The 14498-nt window shown below is 37.0% G+C and overlaps 1 protein-coding gene across 1 annotated transcript in view; it reads right to left on the bottom strand.

Annotated features, from left to right (window-relative positions):
• Positions 1-7360: 7360 nt before the first annotated feature.
• CSMD1 (CUB and Sushi multiple domains 1) overlaps positions 7361-14498 on the bottom strand; it is a 1974400-nt gene continuing 1967262 nt past the window's right edge. The window contains exon 70 of the mRNA XM_088479751.1: positions 7361-8513. Within this exon, the coding sequence (XP_088335877.1) occupies positions 8354-8513 (160 nt within the window). The 3' untranslated portion in view covers positions 7361-8353. The remainder of the gene's footprint in view (positions 8514-14498) is intronic.

The following is a 14498-nucleotide window of genomic DNA, read 5'->3' as shown; positions in this document are numbered from 1 at the left end:
GTATCTAACCCTAAAACTCCTGGGGTGATGCCTAACCCTAAGTCCCCCCGGGGGTGCCTAAACTTAACTCTCCCTTCCCGCACCCTAAATCTAACCCTCCTGGTGGGGTGCCTAACACTAACCTCCCCTGGTGGTGCCTAACCCTAACACCCCTTCCCCTAGCTTGACCCTAACCCTTCCCAGGGGGTGCCTAACCCTAAGTCCCCCTGGGGTTGCCTAAACCTAACCCTTCCCTCCCCCATGGCTAACGCTAACCCTGTCCCCAGTTACCTTCATTTGGGAAGCCAACTGTCAGGATTCTGTCATTGGGCTAAAGATAGGTGTCAGTATTTAGACACCTATCTTTAGTACTAAGTTGGGATTTCGACGCCGGGATTCCACCAGAGGGCTGCCCGTGCATTGGTATTCTAAGGGTGTTTTGCCCATACATATTAGGGCTTTATCAAAGACTCTTTGATAAAGCCCTGATATGTAAGGGCAAAAATGTGTCAGAGGACTCTCATATAGACAATATCTGGATTTGTGACGGAGACACTGAAGTGTTACCTTGGTCTAACATTTACAAATGGAGAAGGCGCGACAAGCGCACACGCTGTATACCGCTGCATCTGCAGATGACCCAGGTGGTTTCTTGCAGCTGGATTTACTGGAGAATACGGGAGCCTAACAGGACTGCTGGTGCAGGGCTGCTCAACTCAGACTGCTACCTGGAGAAACTCCACTGACCAGGTATACCTAGTGTGGTCAAAAACTGTGACATTGTAAGAGCTATCATATTACCATATAAAAGGTCTCTTTCATTTTAGAGATGGACACAATATATGGGACAAAAATCCCTGTGCAAACCATCCCTCATGGATTACTCTTTTATTTTTTCAAGTGTAGCCTAAAATTTATATTGATGAACTCCATGTGCTTTACGATAAAAATAAAGCAACACCTATATTCCAGTATCATATATTCTTGTGGGACAACGTTCTGTATTACATATTGAATTTATAACTTCTGATTTAGATTGACTTTTAGATGCATGTACTATAATTAATAATATTAGCATGCTTATTAGCGTATATTGAAATTCTACTGTACATTTTTATTGTATTTTTTAGGATCCTTTATATGTGATTAAAACCAAGATTTTTTGGAACTCTGGCCCTGATTCAGAGCCAGATGCTCTGACAGAGCGCTCACTCTGAATCAGGGCCGTCCCTCCTACCTTTTGGAGCTGCCTTCTGGCCACTCGCATAACTGTGGGTGACCCACAGCTACAGCGAGCGGCCAAAATGATGGTCGCGATGGTCAAGACCATCACGACCATCGGGCTTGCGACGAGACCCTGCGGTAGGGTCTCACTTCCGCAAGTCCTGGAGTGCTTTTGGCTCTATCAGAGCCAAAAGCACTCCCACTGACATCACTAGTGATGTCAGTGGGGCCGGCCCCAGACGGTAGGCATTCCCATGGGAACGCCTCCGTCTGGGCAGCCACGCCCCCGGCACGCCCACCAAAGGGGGTGTGCTGTCAATCAACATCGACAGCACACCCCCTTTTGTGCGAGAGCCATAACGATGGCTTGGCTATCATTATTCGGGTCTCGCGCATGCGCATGACGGAGCTGCCTCCGTCGTGCGCATGCGCACTTGGGCAACATCGACCCGCTTGCAAGCACTGAGCGCTCACGAGCTGGTCTGAATCAGGCCCTCTGACTGTTATATAATTTTCTGCCATTTCACAATCTTACTTTTAAATAAGCACAGTCCCATCTCATGCCATATGGCACAAATAGGATAGGTATATGAGGACACATCTATAAGTCTATAATAATGTTTTATAAACCACAAAATAATTTTTGATATTCCATTTTTTGTGGTGGCATTTTTATGTGAAAAGGGAGAAATCTATATTAACTATGGAGGTAACATTGTGTATTGGTGGAATCCAGGACTAGTTCAGATAAGCTCACTTTATTTACATTTTTGTATGGGGCCACACAAACCATATTTTGTGTATTTTGCACATTGGGTATATACATACATAACTATGGCAAACAGCTTTTTGCTTTATGTTTTAATTTTAGAATTTTAGATACCACCTTTGTGTTGCAGTGAGAAACTGCAAGTTGGGCTACCACTCTGGTGCACATTCTTAACATTATTGGTCTGGTGCACATTCTTAACATTATTGTTTCACTGACCACAAGTGCCTTGCTATTCATTTTTGTGTACATTTTTCAGAATTTTTAACTATGTTATTGTTCACAAAAATATTCAATAGAGATTTTTTATCATTGAAATAAATTATATATGTGGTATACGAAAGACAACATAAATAATAGATTGCATATATTAATTTGTGTAAATACAGTATATATGTTATCTTAGAACTAGGGATGTGCAGGCTCGGTTTTACGTGGATTTACTCGGTTCTTATCGCCACTTTACCGCAAATTCGGATTTATTCTATTGGCGATCCAAAACACATGATAGGCGATAGCCAATAAAAAGATCCGAGTAAATCCGAGTAAAACCGAACCCGCTCACCCCTACTTAGAACATATCATCCTGGAGTTAAAATATAACTTTAGTATATTTTTGTGTACAGGTGTAAAATGGTGGTTTGTGTACTCTTATTTGTAGATGAAAATGGAGATCACTAGCCAAAAATAAAAGCTGAGAACCTTACAATCAATAAAATAAACCCATTAAGAGCAATTCATATTTTTATTTAAATTGTGTGGAAAGGGTTTTCTTGGAGTCTTTCCTCTGATGTTGAACCTTGATGAAAGTAAACAGCTTTCTGAATGTAGATTAATACCACTGTATATGTTGGATTGATGACAATTTGTATTATTACAGTTTTGTGACAAGCAGTATTAACTAACTTCTCATTTCTCTGTTTGAGGAATGCACATAAATATTACATTTCCAAATTACAGTTACAGGTAGAACAAATGTGCTTCCAGTAATATTCTATTGGAAATCAATGAAAAATAGACATATTAGCACCATTGATTGTAAAGATAAAAAAATCAAATCAGAGACATACAATTAGACTGAAAACAGTTAAGAAAAAAAACAGAGACAAGGCTGCCTATGATTTGAAGATTTGGGAAAGACATGACAAAATGGGAAAGCATTAACAAAGTAAGGCTAATGGAAGAATAGAGATTATATAACACTCAGACACAAGGATCTATAGATCCATTTCTGTCAAAAATCACCAATATTCCCATACAATTGATTCTGTCTTATTACCTAACACAAATTGTCATCTTAATAAAATTTTAAACCTTTTTTCTTAGGATTTACTTATATAATTGACTTTGTCCATGTGCCTTTTTTTCTGTATATTATAGTTGCCTGAATAAACCATCTGAGGCTCTCCTGTGTATTAAATGTTATAATATTTGTAGACTAGCTATATTCTGATAATGAGTAATTTGACAGATCAAGTACACATCTTTAGTTGTTGACTTTCAGCAAAAATGTGTATAAAAGTCACAAATAATGCCTGATATAGATATTACTATAAAGTTCTCAAATACATATCATCATTCATTTGAGTTTACATTTGATATTATTTACATTCTAAACATGCTGGAAATGTCAATCAATGTAGTGATAATTAATGTGAGGACCCCCTCTCAAAACTTGAGAAACAAAATACAGATTCGGTTTATAATTAAACTAATCAAATGTCAGGATAGACTCTGTTTAAATAATCCCAGGGACATGGTATGATTCAATGACAAGGGGTTATTCTAGCTCATTAACTTTAAGTTAATATTTACATTTCTGTCCAATGCCTTTTTCAAACTGCATAGGCACTGATGGTGAATAATCATGTTGTAAAATAGAAGCATTATCATTTAAAATAAAATCAATGTAAATTTAAGTCAAAACTGTTAACAGGAGGTTAACTCTATTCATGACATTTCAGTCAATGCTCATCCAATATTGACATTATAGAGTCATACAGTACTGTAAATTACATTTTCTATTTTTCTGCATCCTCATACAGGTAAATGTTTTTGGATTGAGGTCTTATTCTTTTGGAATACTGACCATATCACATATTTTTCAAACAACCACTGTGCATTTCCAATTAATTTGTGCTATCTATATTTCTAAGATTAAGATTATTTTACATCGACTGTCAAATTCAACTTTGCAAATAAGTCAACAAGTGGAAGATTTACTAAAATGCAGCTTTGCCAAATTGCATGGATTTTGGCACTTTGCTGTGCATTTTTCTAACTAAGCGAATTGCTAAAAACAAAACTTGCACATCAAACATCAAGAATCATGGAGTAAATTTACTAAGCATCGGCTTGGTGGTTTCTTTTGCGATTTTCTGTCGATTTTAAAAAGTGCAAATTTTCTAAGTCAGATGGAAACTTGCAAAAGAAGCAGACTTTAGACAGCAATAGACAATTGGTGTAATCATCGATTATTTTCAATAGACATTAATAGAAACCCCCAGAGTCACTAACCATTGGGTTTGTAACCCAATAGAAACCTCAGAAACATCACATACTGATCTCTGCAGGCTTTGTTATGTAAAACAGAGAATAAATGTTTATATTTTATTTTTTGAAATGCATGGGGTCTTTCCCCCTCACAATTAATACCCAGCCTCAGATGACTCAGCCTAGGCTGGTATTGGAAAATCAGGGGGAAAAACAGCATTGGGGTCCACTGAATTTCTAAAGCCAGCACAAGGCTGAACCAGCCGGGAAACTGATTCTATATTAGGAAGACAAACTGTGTGGGGTCCCCCTGCCATAATGGCAACCAACCCAAAACTGGTCCGCCCAGGGTTGGAATTTCATTTTATTTTTGAAGTCCCAATTTTCAGAGGAATTCCAACCTTGGACTAACCAGTTTGGTGCTGGTTGCTGTTACGTGCGGATAATAAACACATCTTAGTAAATTTACCCTCAGATCTAAAACTTAAATCTTGATCTCTGTTCATGGAAGGTGTACAAACAATCTAATTTATTAAGCAACACTTTACCAAACCACATGAAAAACTGATGCCTATTTGTGAATTTTAAAAAGTAGACATGGTTTGGACAGGTGGGGAAAAATAAATAAGTAAATAAATTAAAGCACAATAAAAAATATATTTTTCTTCCATTTGCTAAAAGCATGCACTAACAATCCATGTGTTTTTTTGTTTGCTGGCACTCAGAATTGGGACAATATTTTAAAAGTATTCATAGCCAATAATTGTTTAAGCCTTTACTCATAGAATCAGGCACAAAGCTGAGTAGATAGGGCTGTTATTAGGTAATGTAATGGAAGTGGTAAAACTGGATTTACGAAGTGTCAGGTTATAAAACCCAACACTTCTGTTTGTGTTTATGCCCAGTATTTAAAAGGGCAGTGATTTTACTAGCCATGTGTTGCTAGTAAAAGCATTGCCCTTTTAAATATCAGGCATATACATGAACGGAAGTGATGGCTTTTGCAACCTGACATATCATAAACAAACACCTTGGTGTTATCATGGGAATCGGTATGAAATACTGATTCCTGGCAGCGCCTGGCCGACAACAGCAGAGTTCCCGGCAGCAGAAGCCCGACAGAGCTGGAAATCCTGATCATGGATAGGTAAGTACTAACTAACCTAACCTAACCCTCCTTACGGGTGCCTAACCCTATCCTCCCCCCCAAGTGCCTAACCCTAATCCCCCCTCTAAGTGCCTAACCCTAACCCCCCCTTCCCCGCTGCCTAAACCTAAGTCCCCCGGGGTGGTGCCTAACCCTAAGTCCCCCCCGGGTGCCCTAAACCTAACCCTCCCCCCGTGGCTGTCCACTCATGGTGCCCGGCATCCCTTCGATCGGGATGCCGGGCGCCAGTCTCCCGGCATCAGGGTAATGTCAGCCGTCTACATCTAGACGCCGGGCATTTCATCCCTCGCCGGGATATGACAGTCTGAAGCCGGCTGCCGGTGTTAAGGCAGCCAGCTTCCCGTTTGTATACCTTATCATGGGGTTTGATCTAAAGCCAAGGCAGTTTATGGGTTTGCAAACAGCAATTAATCAGATTCAGTTTTAGTTTTCAGTCTTTAAACCACAGAATAGTAAAGTCTGTGGTTTGGAAAAACTGAGTGCAATGTGTGGCAGCTTGCAAACTGCACAAAGAAACTGCTCAGCAACTTAATTCCTGGAAGGTCAAAAACTCTCTCACCACTGTGTATGACTTGGAATGCACCTGTTATTCTATCATAAAATATTAATATACAGTAGCAAACATGATTTTTCAAAAATATGTTTCCATAATATATAAAAATGTTTGCAACATGGAAAGACATTACAAGGCAATTGTTGTCCAGATTAAATGATGTTGTATTAAAAGTAACCTGCAATATCAACTGCTTTCAAAATGTATTTGATAAAGTGCATGATTACAATTACTTAAATGTATATATCTTTATTTTAATTACAGCAAGTCATATTCCATAAAAGGTGCTCCTAATCTGCTTTAAATATAAAAAAGGAATACAAAATCTAAGCAGACACTGTAAATATCTGTAGTGAAAATGTAGCTAAGACCGGTTTTGTATATACTGTAATCACATGCAGCATACCTTCTTAATGCAAACTCTCTTTAATACAGTATATCCTTACAAAAAAACCTCTTCACTACAAGGTATTTTCTCTTGAGTGCTTTTAAAATATATTAACACCATCATATGTTACCCTTAGCATTATGCTACCCTTGCTACAATGCCAATTTTGTTCATCCATGTTGTAAGATCACATTATTAATAGATCACTGTAATAAAAGAATCAAAGTATCTTGACAGTTTAACAGAAGAACTACAACCATTAATTTAATAGGAATTTAAAATTCTGTTGAGGCATTCATGGTTTTGAGTAAAAGAAAAAATGTAGTTTTACTTTGTAGTTCCTGGCATCCATCCTAGAAATCATAAAGATAAAACAATTAGAGGAGTAGTTGACTCAGAAGACCAACGTGGTAGTACAATCAATAGAGCGCACAGCATTCCATTGACCTGTTGTCTAAAATTACAATAATCGTAATACCAGTCTCTTCTAGATACTCACTTATACAGTGTCAATCCCATATATCAGCTATTACACACTGCACATTGGAAGTCATTTCTGTTTTAAAAGAACAGCTCTGTAGCCAAGGTACACTGCACCCACGGTATTTCTTGAGTGTGATTTTAACTGTTATACTGTACTATTTATTATTGCATGAAATAATATAAAGAAAGAAAAAAAACTAACTGAGATTATAATAAATAAAAAGGAATGCAAATGTTGTACTGTATGCCAAAAGATGTTTGCTTTAAATAAATTACTATTCACAGTTTGTCAAACACCCGCTGTTTAATTGTATGATACAAATTTTCAATGTCAACCCTGTTTTTTATTTATATATTTTTATAAGAAAATAAGACATAAAATATATATCGTACAAAAATCGACTGCTGCTTCTGGACATGATGTCACTTGTTGGTTTATGAGGATGTAAATCTGTCTGTAATAAAATGAACAGAAACACAGTTTCTTTTTGATAGGAAATCATGGATCATTGTGAATTCTGGTCTGTGAAACCTGGTGAATAGTGAAATGGGTGTCTAATGAGCATGGTTATATTTAAACAATTGAACATTGTAAGTATAAACCCTGTTTTTGTTGATAGCATGGTTCTCACTCATTTCAAACATACTAGTGCAAAAAAATTGTGCATTAATATTTTGCAACACCAGCTGAATGGGAAAATTAGCAAACGGCCCAGTGCACAAAGAGTGTCTGATAAATCTGGTTGCTTTTAAAAAGTGTCATTGATTTAATGGTAAAGCATTTTATGTATGTGCAACCATAGGTAAGGTTGTCCTCTCCTTGAGGAGATATATGTCTCTTCTTGTTCAGGACATTCACTTTGTTGGGATACAAAAAATATATATATATATACTGCGTTGTTATCATTCATCACAGTACCCAGAATATTTATCCAAGTGCCCAAAATATTGCAATGAAAGGCATCCAACCACATATATGTTTCAGTGTATGTGGCATTAAAAAATGTGAAATGACTTGATAGTCTTCCTGAAGTACAGTATTCCTTCATGATAAGCAGTTTGCAGCCAGGCATGTAATTCTATTGATAATGAAGGACCATTCTTCATGTGATCTTCAGAAGACATGACTCATGACTCTTTTAAATCGACAATTGTAGATTTGTTTTCTGACCGATGGTGTTAAAGATTGCAGTGTCAAAGCCAGAAGTAGTAGAGATATTGGTTTAGGGCACCAATGGAATTTCTGCTTGTCCATCAGAGGTATGGCTATGAATCAGTCTTTATTGGTACCAAAGGCTATACCACTGTGCAAACTGTGTTTAATGTTGTGTCAAATCTAACAGCTTTTGCCTCTGTGGGTTTTAAGTTTGTATCGTACATTGGGTTCTCAAATGATGCTTGTCCATTACTGTTTTCATGACCAGCATATCCATTGTACTGTACTTTAGGTCTTGCTCTGTGGAATAGTAAATAATATATGAATTAAAATATGCAAAATGTAACCATTCTCATAATTAAAAGAAATGCAAAAAATATTTACAAATCTACCAGATTTCCCACAGTGATAACATATATTAATAAAATAATACATTACCTTCTTCAAAGGCAAAACTAATTTAACTGTTTTGGTTGTTTTACCATCAATTTTACAAACAAATTTAGAACATCGGATCAATTATCAATATTTTTACATAGACAAGAATAGAAACTAGAGATTTACAAACCTCATTTTAAATACCAACCAAATACAGCCCTAAAAATGATAGCAAGAAGGTCCAAACAATAGACCTGCCTATGACAGGTAATTTTGATCCATGTAGCATCCACAGTCTTGGCAAACAAAAAAATATTGCAAATTGCCCTTTACAGAGCCCCAGTGCAAGTGGCAGGTCATTCCCAGTCACTTTCCATAGAAATTATACTCAGAGTGTAGATACTTTCTGGCTCTGACCAAGCAGCATGTGCCCAATCTTTTCTATGGAGAGTGAAAGTGAGGGACTCTGTCATTTGTGCTGTGGCTCAGTAAAGAGCAGTCTCATTGTTTAGTGTCTGGATACTACATGGAATGGGGAGGACATGATCTAGGCATAATGCAGTAAATACAGACCGGATCTGCATTTGACACCCGTATTCCAGTGCTAGTGTCACACCTTATTTAGAAGCTGCGAGTCTCATTCAGTATTAACATTTTTCTTGCTAAAGTTATAAATAATTTACACACTGGGACGTTTGTTTCTTTACTCCTAAAGGACATTGTTTTTTGTTTCATATGAGAAGACAATACAACATAACTATCTGTCTTGCCTTAAAATGTACTGGCTATTAATGATCAATTTCACTCTCTATTGTTTGAAAAGCTGGAAAATATATTAATTACAGGGTATTCAAGTAAGATAATCAGTTTAATTTACACTAATTAATGTATTAGTTCCTTCACAGATTTATTTCTCTACAAGTTATATAGTTCTGCTGAAAAATAGAATTGTTACTGTATATGTCAGTATATCGTTAATATTGTTATTCACAGACTGATTTATTGAACTTTTATCAGTGATCCCTTTACTTATTTTTTTGGGGGGGGGCAGGGGGGGGTGATTTGTATTTTAGTGATCCAAATAATGCCACAGGAACAGCAGATTTTGTGCCCTTCATTGATATTAATGTTAATACAAATTACAGTGATTTTGGGTGTGTGCCTGATTCTGTTCTTAAACTCTTACATGTGAAACAGATGGCTGCTGCTTCTCTATGTCAGTCATGGGCTGGAAGTATGGTGCTGGGCTTGATGCCATATGATAGCACCACACTCAGGGGGAGATGTGTGAACAGACAATATAGGGGTTTAGTGCTATCAGTGCATATCATGTGCGCTGATACCACTTCTCACTCATGTATTAATCTGGGGTTGGGTGGTAAAAGTCCCCCTGACATTATTGCTGCTGCTATCTACAAGGTAGCACACCAATATGCTACACAATGTATTAATGGTCAGTGGTCTTACCATTCTGAAAGTTGACACTATCAATTTCAACTGATGCAGTTGTTGTTGCCCTAACACCACAGCAGGGACAGCACTGTCCCTGGCTGTCATGGCTGCCAGGCTCTGGGCTGCATGTGAGATCTTATGATGCTTGCGAGATCTTGTGCATGCCAATTGGTGCCTGCCAGGACATCAGACACAGCGCATCAGCACTAGGCTGATGTGCTGTGGGCTCTGGCAGGGATTGCGGAGGGGGGAGTTTTCACTCGCCCAATCCAGCAGACAAGATGTTCTTACATCTCATTGCTGCTGCTTCCTGCTTTGCCTCGGTAAGAGGTGAAGCTGGAAGAGTTATAGCGGCATTATGCGTGCTGCTATACTATATCTCCCCCTCAGTCTGACAGAGTAAAGGAAGATACCACCTGATGAAGGATGGTTATCTAGGACATTCCTACTTGACCTGTTACATTGTCACACACAACAAACTCAACTCAGAAAACATACTAGGCAGCACCCTCTGATGTTATTTTCTCCCACGTGACAGGGAGAGGACACTGCAATACAGCTTGTCACCGTGGTAATGATTTGCCACTTTTAGAAGCTGCATTTTCAAGTTGAAAACGTGCTGCATTCCAGCACTGCATTGTGATACCAGACAAAATGAGCTAAATAATGTACAGATAAAACCACATGATAAGACTAAAATATGTTCCCCACTTCCCCTGACCTTGATATAATGATAATATTGCTGGTATGAAACATCACTTATTTATACTCATGGCCCACAGAGGTTCAAGCACAAACAAGCAATGCTATACTGCACCATTCAAATGAACTCATCTAAGGCTACATCAGGAACTCACAGCTAATTAAATCATGAAATTTGAAGTTTACATTTTATTTTGCAAGTAGTGCTAACTCATATACTGAGCTTATTTTACCACAAGTCAAGATCACAAAAATAGTTTAAAAGTCTCTGTTTTAAAGCGGAGCAATGTACATCCATCTTGGATAGTCAGTATTGAATATTTTGTTCAAAAAACATTTTATTTGGTAATGCATGCCAAGCTTAACTTGTTTTTGTAAAAATGTATTAAGGTACCTTCAGATCCTTGCTCCAGGTGGTTCAGCTTGTGAACTGGAAGGTTGACAAAAACCAAGGATAAATTATGCACAAACAAGGTGGAAGGAATTCCCCTTCTGGAGTTTTTTTAAATTATTTTGGGATTATATAGTGTATTATTTTATTGAATTTATTCATAATTCCAAAATGTATATATAAATGTAATTCTGCATTTGCCTTTACTGACTCCTCAGGCTAATAGCTAAAATCTGAAAAAGCTGTGGAGCACATAAATTATCTCTTGCTGTGGAATATGCAGTACATGGTAATGTGGTGGGTATGATGCAATAAAACAATCCTACTAGACAGATTAGATTGGAACTTAGAAACATAGAATTTGACGGCAGATAAGAACCACATGGCCCATCTAGTCTGCCCCTTTTCATGTGTCCTTTAGGCAACTTCAACCCTATTTACTCCTTATGTCACAGTATTCACAATATTTGTGTCACTGTAAGCATGGTCTTCGTTCTAAATCCAGCCCTGTTTGTTGCATGAGGTGTATACTATGTACTCTTCCCCAAGACTAACTGTTAATCAATACATAGAAGTAGTGCATCACTGCCAGATTTCCATTGATTTGATACAAAAAAAACACTAATATAATATCCTAAGTGAGTTGGAAGCTACAAGATAGTGATATATATATATATATATATAAAGGCTGTAGGATTCGCATAGACCTCTGAGTCAAGGTAGGCCCATAATGAACACCCTGTACCCGTTGCAATGTCTTAACCTGCAGCCTGTACAGTCTTAACCTGCACTGTTATTTCATTTTAAATATGGCAGCATATGTATTAAATTGCATGCCGGATATATTGCCCATGCACAGGACATAAAAAAGACTCTGGTATGGAAAAGTCTTTGATAATATCTGCTCATGTGCCAGCACCATATTTTCAGGTGAAGGGGGTCCCATGGAAATATGCAGATGAGTTTCCTCAAAAGCAATTGCATATAGATATTTGTGTATAACTAACATGCATCCCATTAAGCTGCACTGCCATCTAGGTGTGTGGACAAACTTGCAGGTACTGGATCTAGAAACTCAGGCTTGCGCTGTACAGAAATTGTGATCCCTAATATTGTGGGACTGAGAGCAGAGTATAAGTAGGTTGGTTAATACTGTAGACTACTAACTGAAGGGATGCGAGAAAGCATAAAAATGGAAAACAGCAGATGTGGATATGTCTGCATGTGATTACATTTTACATGGAAAAGCAACTTTTGCATTTCTGATAACTGTCAAGGCAATATTCTCTCTTTTGTATATGACTCTGAATTATATAATTATACTGTACAATAGGGAAAAGTGATTTTATTTTTTACTTCTAACACTATCAAGGGACATTGCTACAGTATAATAGGGTGTAAGTACACCCACTTTTACTCCTTATGTATGTTTGGTGCACTCTACTACTGTTTTTGAGCCAGTTTCAACTTGAGATGTGTCTGAATCATCATATAGTAAGCATGGTTTTTCATGTGTATGTATTTTTCTGTGTATGTTTGAGATGCAACTGCATCCTACTGTATTGTGCACACTGACAGCTTAGGCTGCTGTTATGGAGATCCTTCATCTTTCTATTGTGCACACTGACAGCTTAGTCTGTTGTTATGGAGATCCTTCATCTTTCTATTGTGCACACTGACAGCTTAGTCTGTTGTTATGGAGATGTTAATGTCAGCATATGATAAAAAACATAAAGTGAGTCTGTCTTTTTAATATAAAAATACTGCAACTATAGATATTAAAATAAAGGTGGATGAATGCTGATATTTCTACATGTTATTTGCTCCCTTCCATCTAATATATAATCTAGGCCAGATATGTTGAATGGGGACTTTACAAAACCTTGGAAGAGGTTGTGGTTCCCACTTTGACTAACCTATTTCCAAATATTGTTAAGGATAATGTCCTATATACTTCCTTTATTGAACCTGATAGAATACTTCTATCAAACCAGATAAAGATCACAAACTGATTCCCTCATTTAGGCCTATTTCTCTCCTGAACCAAGATTACAAATTATTAACCAAATTGATGACCTCCTGACTTCAAACTAGTAGTGGCCTCCTGTGCAGACATTCATTCTAACAATGTTCTCCTGAGCATGGACACCAAGAATGCTTTTTGACAAGGTCACTTCAATCTCTTCAGTATACTTTATAATCATATACAACTTAATTTTATGATTAGATATTTTGGCACCCTCTTTGCCCACTTTCTGTCATTTTCTTTTTAATTCTTAAGGGAACCCCCTTATTATTATCTAGAGATACACACCATGGATGTATTTTGCTCCCTTTGGGATTTAAGTTAGTTTAGATCCTTTACTGCTTATTATGCAACGGTGGGACTTATTCCAGTGTATTAAGGTAGGGATCTCTGAAATCCAAATTACAGCATTTTGATGACTTACTTTTATATTTTTCAATTCCTGAGCAGTGTCTCCTACTTCTTATGGGGTAATAAAATCACAATTTGGATTTATTTTGGGGTTTAGTATTAATGTGTATAAACTTTGTTTTTAGGAAATGAGTGTTCTTTTGGTTCATCAGTGGACCACTTGTTTTATTAAATACTTATATATCTAATTTATATGAGGTTAATGATAGTAAGATTTTGATAAAATTAGTTGTCTTTAGAAAATTATTTTTTGTAGGGTATTAAACTTATTTATTTTTTTACATCTCCATATACAAAAAATCCATGTGGCAACATCTATTAATCTTAATCTCTTGTTGATTTGCTCATGGAATATGTGGCATTAAGTGTGTCATCAATCGAATTTAAAAAATCAATATTCCCCTTTTTGCTGGGCAATAAGGAGTTCCAGGATGGGTTGGCAACATATCCCTTCATATTATAGACTCGATTAGAATGTTCTCCATGCTCTTCTCTAGTCCAATAAAACTTTAACCTTTAGTATGTACAAAAAAATGCATCTAGGCATTTCTCAATTTGTCTACAATACTGCCCAAAATTCCCAAAATGTGCCTGCAATGATGCTTCCCTTTATTATTGCTTATGGAATTGCCTACCATTCAAGATATTCTGGGTTTAGATTAAAAATGTCATAGCTTGTTATTTTTGTTCCAATGTCATGTGAATAAACCATTTTTGGTGTTTCATTTTTAGTTCCTAGAATTTCGAGTGTTTATAAGAAACTACTACTAATTATTTTGGCTGCCAAGAAATGTATTCTTCAAAACTGGATTCTACCCAACTCATCTGACTCTTTTTAGAGAAAAATATTTTTTTTTGGTCTTCTGCATAGAAGATTGTTGTGAGTGTTTATAAGAAACTATTACTAATTATTTTGGCTGCTGCC

This window comes from Taudactylus pleione, unplaced genomic scaffold, assembly GCF_031769625.1.
Source record: "Taudactylus pleione unplaced genomic scaffold, aTauple2 ptg000244l, whole genome shotgun sequence".
Classification (NCBI taxonomy): Eukaryota; Metazoa; Chordata; class Amphibia; order Anura; family Myobatrachidae; genus Taudactylus; species Taudactylus pleione.
Note: the sequence above shows the minus strand (reverse complement) of the source record. Positions and strands in the feature narration are given on the sequence as shown.